Here is an 8256-nt window from a genome sequence, read left to right as displayed (position 1 = left end):
ATCCGCCTGCCTCTGCCTCCCAAGTGCTGGGATTAAAGGCGTGCGCCACCACCGCCCGGCTGCTTTTTCTTTCTTAATTCTAAGATTTGCTCAAGGACAAAAACGCCACCAATCGGGTAAATGCAAGGTGAACGAATTGTTTGTCAAATGAATCCTGTAAGACTATATTCATATAACTAGGAAACGTTTAGTATTCAGGCAGGAAGTACTGTGTTCTGCACCCTGAAAGGAGAAATAGATGGTGTTCTTTAATTCTTCCTTTCAGTGTCATTACTTTCTTAACTAGTTACCCAAAGAGCTTTTGTTCATTTGTTATATTTTTCAATATTTACATTGGTAAAAAATAAAATTGCCAGGCATGGTAGGGCATACCTCTCTCTATTCCTCATACTCAGAAGACTGAGACAGAAGGACTGTTGAAAGTTCAAGGCCAGTGTAGATTATGATGTGATGTCTAATAAAATAAAATAATTTTTAAAATGAAAACTTGAGCAATGTCAAACTATTTAATTAAAAATAATGAAACTAGGTATGGTTGGACAAGCCTGTAATCCCAGCATTTGAGAAGTGGAAACAGGAGTATCAAGAGTTCAAGGCTAGCCTTGGCACTAGGAGACCTATCTCAAAACATTTAATCAGGCCAGCCTGAACTACAGTAGAAAAGGTCAGCCTCAGCAACTTAATGAAAATCTCTTAAAGTTCAAGTTCGAGGCCAGCCCAGGATATGTGAGACTAAGATTTCAAGACCTAAACCAGGTGTGATGTGTACATGGAAACCCTGCTACTCAAAAATAAAGTCTTTTAAAAAGAAAGTTCAAGGCCTGCCTCAGCTGCATAGCAGTTTGAGGTGAGCCTGTATGAATTTATGAGATCCTGTCTTAACATTTTTAATTTTTTTTTTTTTTTTTTTTTGAGACAGGGTTTCTCTGTGTAGCTTTGGCTGTCCTGGAACTCACTCTGTAGACCAGGCTGGCCTCAAACTCAGAAATCTGTCTGCCTCTGCCTCTGCCTCCCAAGTGCTGGGATTAAAGGCTTGCGCCACCACCACCCAGCGACATTTTTAAAGGGCTTGTGAGGGAACATGGGGTTGGGAGAGATGGCTTTTACAAAGGATTGAAGTTCAGTTCCTAGCACCTATATTGTAACTCTGGCTCCAGAGGTCCAGAGCCTTCATTTGGCCTCTGAGGGCATATGTACACATCCACATATACACACAAATAAAAAATTAAAGCTAAAAAGGGGGCTGAGAAATTGAGTGTGAAGGTGTATACCTTGAATGACTAGTGCAGAAAGATCGGGAGTTAAGGTCATCCTTAGTTATATAGCAAGATAGGTGTCAGGTTGCAGTACAAGAGACCTTGAGTCAAAAAAGACAAAATGGGGTGGGGGAGGGGCAGGGGAGGTTAGGCTGAGGATATAGCTCAGTAGTAGAGCATTTGCCTAGTGTGCATACGGTCCTGGGTTTAATCCCTACTTCTGCACACAGACACATAGTTTCAAGACAGGATGCTATGTCTTGTGGGTATATAATGAAGAGAAAAGTGCTTCTTCTGGGAAAGTGCTAGATTTAGGACCTATCCCCCCCTCCCATTTCATTGTTGGTGCATTTAATTTATTTGAGAATGGCAGTACACACATGCCATATGTGTAGAGGTCAGAGGTCAATCCATTGGAGTCTGCTTTCTTCTACTAATATATAGGTTTCAGTTGTTAAACTCAGATTGTCAGCTTAAGGGCAAGCATCTCTACCTACTGAACCATTTCACCAGTCCCCAGTCCTTTCTTATTCATAATCTGTATAATTTTGGTCAGGTCACTTCAGAAAGTTTGGTCTTTCATCTGTCAAAAGATAATAACATAACCCACTTCACAGTGGGTTAAAGAGATAATGTGCACATGAGCAGTGGATAAACTAGGATCCTTATACAAGTGTTAGTTCATAGAGTGGGCTTTTCAGTATCTTTTCATTGCTTACATATTTTTAAAAATAATATTTCCCTCTTTCATTAGAATGAAGTCCAAACTGCCAAGGAGTTTATTAAAATCATAGAGAGTGCAGAAAATGAGTATCAGGTAAGAGGATTTAGAAGTCATTTTTCTGTAAACATATTTTGTTCAATCTTTTGTGTCCTTGAACAAAAAGTATACACTGTTGGACAGGCCCTGCAGTTTGTCATTCTGTTTACAGTTATGAGACTGTAGCCATGTCTGTCTCAAGAGTACAGAGAGTTTGATTTGCTTTCAAGATGGGAGAGGCGCTCCATATACATGCTGTCCTCCTGCAGCCTTTCTAACGCGGCCTTTGTCTGATTATCTTCCTGTTACAAACAACTCTTTCTATTCAAGCAACTCATCATCAATTATCTATTGCAGACAGCAATTAGTGAAAATTATCAAACTATGTCAGACACCACGTTCAAGGCCTTGCGCCGGCAGCTTCCAGTTACCCGCACCAAAATCGACTGGAACAAGATACTCAGTTACAAGATTGGCAAAGAAATGCAGAACGCTTAAAGGCCGTCTGTAGGAGTCTCCAGTACGTGGAAAGAAAAGGATTCAACACGGTGTGGGCATATGATAAATAAGTGATTTATAAACAAACAAGAGTGATATTTTGCTAGTTAACAAAGTTAACAGATCTTCTAGTCTCATGGAATACTGTTGAACCTACAGCACTGTCTTGATTCTTTTGTGTGTGTGTTCTCTGCTTTGTAATTTTCTGTTATCACTATATCTACATGTAAATCTTTTTTTTTTTTAATTCTGGTACATTTAATGTCGAAGAGATATATCCTGAAGTCATTTTACTGTTTAGAAAATTTCCTAGCCATGAAGTCCTATGACTGGTTTTTACAGAGTATCTGTTGAGTACTTTTTATCCCTATGCTTTAAAGCACTTCCAGTACTTCGGTGGCTTTTAGTGATCCACCAGTTGCTAAAGAGGCTACGCTACCAAGAGCTAAGTGGGCAACACTCCTTCTCTATCTGACTGCTTTGCTCATTTCTAGCATCTCACAATTGTAGTTTTCAGACATTTAGATCGGGGCTTTTGGGGTCCATGTTGGGAGGCAAAGGAAGTTTGCTGGAAATCCCGTGGCAGCAGCTTCTCTGGGGACTTGTTTTTAAATCCAAAGACTTGAACCACATCCCCTGCACATGAATGTTTGCTTATTTTCATCTTCTCATTGTCTCCTCCCATCTAGTTCTGTTGTAACCATGGATGTCTGTAGGAAGAACAGCTTAGGAAAAGCTTTGGGAAACCAGGGTTGGCAATCACATGGGTCTGTTTTCTTCAGTGGAAGGAATTGAATGATGCCTGATCACTAGAATGCTGGAGGGGTGTGGTCAGACAACCTGGTGATCCTCTGCTCTTCTGTTAAAAACCAGCCTCCACCTTAATCTCTCCCACCCCAATATTCTGAGCATTGTTTAGGCCCTAATACTGGCCTTTGTCTCAGTGGATAGAATTTATGCCTATTACATGTCCTTCCTCTAAAGGTCCTAGTCCTAAGTTCTGTTTGTCAGTCAGTAGAGTTCATTTTTATTGTAAAGGTCACAGGTGCTTTACTACTTTGCAAGAGAATTTAGATGTAGCCAGCCCTGAAGCTTTGTTATAAGAATTATCACACGGAAACTCTTCCCCCAAAGTTCTACTGTTTAAATGTGTGGAAAAATTAAAACCGGGATCAGAGTCTAGAAGTCTTGATCCAGTCTGACCAAGTTTTCATTCTTATTTATCCTGGGTCCACTTATTCTGCCGGTGGCAGTACCTGCAGGAACACCTCAACAGATGTTGGCATTTTAGAAGAGGTTTGCCCATTAGTATTGCTCTTTCATAGTTGAGACATACTGTGGATATAGTAAAATATAAAACTTGAAAACACAGACATTGAAGGAATAATAGGTATCTTTGCTTTATGCTCTCTGGCAGGATTGTTGTATAAGCAGATGAATAAACAGCTGTGTCCCTCACAAGGCTGGAATGAAGCAAGTGACAAGGAGGGCTCCCAGGCAGCATCTGTCTGTCATAACTGGTATTTCAGAGAGTGCTAGTGCTGTCTTCTAAACAGGATGTAAACTTTATTCCAAGTTAATTCTTCTCCATCATCCTACCTGCCTAGAACTCATGTAACTGTGATATAGCTACCTTCCCAGGTAGATTGGCAGGTATGTGTGTGTGATCTTAGAACACACAGGTAATGTGATATGACCTATGACAACTGGTAACGGTGGATTCATTTACATTGTTTACACTTCTATGACCAGGCCTTAGGGGAAGGTCAGTTTTTTTAAAAAAAAAAAAAAAAAAAAAACAAAACAAAACAAAAAAAAAAACCAAAAAACCAAGTAGTGTCTTCCTGTCCCATACAAGTTAAAACAGAGGGCGTTTTGCTTCGGCTTTGTTTTCTTTCTTTTTTTGCTCAGTAATACAGTCAAGCAGGAGTTTGTTTGCAAGTGAAAGCTGTGTAAGCATTTTTGTTTATTTCAAATAAAATATATTTGTATTATTTGTCATTCATACTATCCATCCATGCCACACTGTCTTCTGTACCAGGTAGTCCAATAGAAATACACCTGTTTTGCTCTAAAATTGTGTCAGTCCTTTCTGTCCTTCTATCAACCTTTGTTCTCAAGATAAGATATTCAACTATAATCAATCTATATGTTGAGAATCTTCAAGGTTTCTGAAATTGTATCCTACTTTGGGCTAGTATGGACTCAGTAAATATGCAAAGACTTGTAAAGAACAGCTCCTTTGTGAGTATGAATAGTCTCTTAGGCTGAGGCAGGAGTATTGCTGAGTTTGAAGCCAGCCAGAGCTAAAGTATGTTTCAAAACAGTCTAAACTACAGTGTGAGGCCCCATTCTCAAGAAAAGAAAAAGTGGGGGTGGGGGCTGGAGAGAAGCTAGAGAGAGATGGCTCAGCTGTCAGGAGTGAATGCTGTTCTTGCAGACGACCCATGTCAGGTAGGACACAACTACCTGTAACTGGAGCTCTAGGGGCAGCCTCTGAACAGTCACACATGTGCATACACAAATATGGTTTTAAAAATAAACACTAGAGAGACTGGGCATGGTGGCACACACCTGTAATTCCAGCACTCAGGATGAAGAAACAGGCTGATTTCTGAGTTCGAAGCCAGCCTATTCTAAAATTGAGTTCCAGGGCAGCTAGGGCTACACAAAGAAACCTTGTCTCGACAAACCAAAAATAAAATAAAAATAAATGCTTGGGGTTTTATTAAAAAACAAAATTCTAGCCAGGCGGTGGTGGTGCACGCCTTTAATCCCAGCACTTGGGAGGCAGAGGCGGGTGGATTTCTGAGTTCGAGGCCAGCCTGGTCTATAAAGTGAGTTCCAGGACAGCCAGGGCTACTCAGAAACCCTGTCTTGAAAAACCAAAAAAAATAAAAAAATTCTAAATTTTACCACTCTCCATCCAAAAGCTTCCAGTGACTCAAAAAATTTGTTTGGGATCTCCACCAATGTTGAAAAGAATGTGGTTATGAAAGAGCAAGCCTGACTGAGTGCAGTCACTAGGCAGGAGGTAAAACCGGAAGGATTCCTGCAGCTTAAGCCTCGGTGCTGGTTCACATTGGCTCAGCCTTAAACGTTTCTCTCTCCTCCAAGTCTGGTTAGCTACTGATAACCTATAGAAAAGGGTTTGTTTGTTTGTTTGTGATCTTGATTTGCAACGGAAATAGGGAATTTCCTTGATTTACCATTCAGCATCAACTGAGATTCCCTGTTTTGGGGGGAACATTTAACTGCATGTCATTCTTGTAAAATTTACAGTATTCTTGTCTTTAACTTGTTATATCTATTGGCCTTTTCGAAATTCTATCCATTGATTTCCTTATTTCAAGAAGACTAAAAACAAGGAATCTGAAGTTCTAGGTTGGGAATTGGCAAGGTGGTAGAATAGCTTAGCAGGTCAGGGTGCCTGCCATCAAGCCCATAGGCCTGAGTTTGACCCACATGATTGAAGACAAGAACCAACTCCTAAAAGTTGTCTTCTGACCTCTATACTTGTATAGTTCTAGATTATTTACATAAACAAGAGGAAGTCGACACCTTGCCAGGTCCTCAGAAAAATACGACTTTCCAGCAGAGTGAGTAGCTGTTTCATTCTGTCCATTTATGCTATAGAAATCAGCCTGTAGAATCCGAGACAGATCAGGAGTTTCTGTGAAGCCTCTCATATTTGTGGCTTCAGGGACACTGTTGAACAACATTGTTTCTTGGTCATCTGTATGTCCAGTTGTCCCTCTGTTTGTTGCCTAATTCTAGTGCCTCATCTGCTTTATAATGTGAAATTTTAATGCTAGACTCATTTAAATTAATAAGGTGTGCATGGTCAGCTTCTTTTTGAACAACCACCCCTACCTCCTGCCCCTGTGAAAAGCAAAGAAAGAAAAGGTTAGTAAATTTTACAGAGTAAAACTGTCTTATAGTGGTTGAGATAAATTCTCCTTTTAAACAAATAGTGTCTAATTGAAGTACATTGGTTCTGAGGATAGAAACCAATTATATACCTCTTCAAACCCAAGACATCAAAAAAAAAAAAAAAATTCTAAAGCTACTGGTGATGGTGCATACATGCAGTCCCAGGGCTGGAGCATCATTACAGCTCCCAGACCTGGGCGTTGGGAGGAAGAATTATGTATAATGATAGACAGCTCACCCATCAGGTTAATTCTGTTACATGTAAAGTCACTGTGAGCACTGAATTAGTAAATGAAATGTTACTGTTTTGAGAGTCTCTCAACATTCCTCCTGCTGGAGCTAGAATGGATAAAACTATGTAACGAGCTCTCTCTATAAAGCTTTCTACACTCAAGAGTATTAGACCACATTTCTGTACACCACCCATGGGAGCCATGTTTAAGCTGTAAAATCACCTCCAAAAAGCACAAAAGGGCAAAATTCATGGCATTAAATAGATCTCTCAGGAGGCAGAGTGTCATAACGCCCTCTCTGCCTAAACTAGGGACATGGACACAGGATTTCCTTAAAATATGAAAGTGGACTTGGATTACAAATACATGTTAATGAGTAGATAAATTTGCAAATAAAGGCTCTTTGTGTAAGGAAGACCAACTGTACCTGGTGGTATGGGTTTTCCCTTGGTATGTGGTAGACCAACCAGCCGGGCAGTGGTGGTGCATGCCTTTAATCCCAGCACTTGAGAGGCAGAGGCAGGTGGATTTCTGAGGGCTATACAGAGAAACCCTGGGCGGGGGGCAGGCAGGGGGTTAGTTTCAGAGTTGTTTTTAGTTGCTTTGGGTAGTATAGTCTACTTTGAATACAAAGGTTAGGGACTATTCAAGTGATGATTTATAAAAAGCCATTAGTATTAAGGAGTATTAAGAAAACAGTTGGGTGTAGCGGTGCACACCTTTAGTCCCCACACTCCCAGAGGCAGAGGCAAGCTGATGATCTCTTTAGTTCCAGGCCAGCCTGGTTTACAAAGTGAGTGCCAGGGTAGCCAAGGCTGTTACACAAAGAAATCCTGTCTCCAAAAATAAAAAATAAAAAAATTCTTGAGAAGCTGGGGATTTATTTCACATACAGTTAAGCTAACATTAACTCAGGCTGCTGCTGCTGCTGCTGCTCACGCTACAATCAACCTTACTTTCTTGGAAGTCCAGTTCTTAAGAGAAAGATATAATGAAAGTTCCAGGAAATTGCTGAGCTGGTTTTGAGGGGGCAGCCATTCTAGACATCTAGAACGGGTCGAAGTAGAGCCTTCCAAAAGACAAGTACAGAGGTCACATTGTAACCATAGTCACTCACCATTCAAAACTTACCCAAGTTCTTACATAGACCACCGTCTGTGTCTTGAGAATGTTCAGGAGATGATCCAGAGAAAGGGCCGAGTTCCTCAGGTGGTCAGAATTGTTAACATGTGGTAGTGTAAAGAGCGCCAAAAATAAAAAATTTTAAAAAATAAATAAAAGCCTTTTTAGTTCTTCAGTTAGTAATGTGTCTGGTTATCTTGAATAAATTATGTCATTGAATTCTGGTTATCAAATGTAGCCTTGCTTGTGTTGGGATTCCTAACTAAGCTATTTTCTATATGTCTAAAAGCCATTTTTGTTGTGCTCATCATAGGTATATTTGTGGGATTTTGAAATGGTAAAGAACAGCAATTTGGTTTTTGAGAACATCCTACTGTGTAACCCAAAGTAGCTCAAACTCTTAGTATTCATGCCTCAGACTCCTGAGAAGTGGGATTACAGGCTTGGACCACTG

At 40.3% G+C, this 8256-nt stretch overlaps 1 protein-coding gene across 1 annotated transcript in view; it reads left to right on the top strand.

Moving 5' to 3' along the window:
- Capza1 (capping actin protein of muscle Z-line subunit alpha 1) overlaps positions 1-4591 on the top strand; it is a 42304-nt gene extending 37713 nt beyond the window's left edge. Inside the window, exons 9-10 of the mRNA XM_031375075.1 lie at positions 2011-2073; positions 2374-4591. Of these exons, the coding sequence (XP_031230935.1) occupies positions 2011-2073; positions 2374-2514 (204 nt within the window). The 3' untranslated portion in view covers positions 2515-4591. The remainder of the gene's footprint in view (positions 1-2010; positions 2074-2373) is intronic.
- Positions 4592-8256: the final 3665 nt, after the last annotated feature.

This window comes from Mastomys coucha, unplaced genomic scaffold (genome assembly GCF_008632895.1).
Source record: "Mastomys coucha isolate ucsf_1 unplaced genomic scaffold, UCSF_Mcou_1 pScaffold16, whole genome shotgun sequence".
NCBI lineage: Eukaryota > Metazoa > Chordata > Mammalia > Rodentia > Muridae > Mastomys > Mastomys coucha.
Note: the sequence above shows the minus strand (reverse complement) of the source record. Positions and strands in the feature narration are given on the sequence as shown.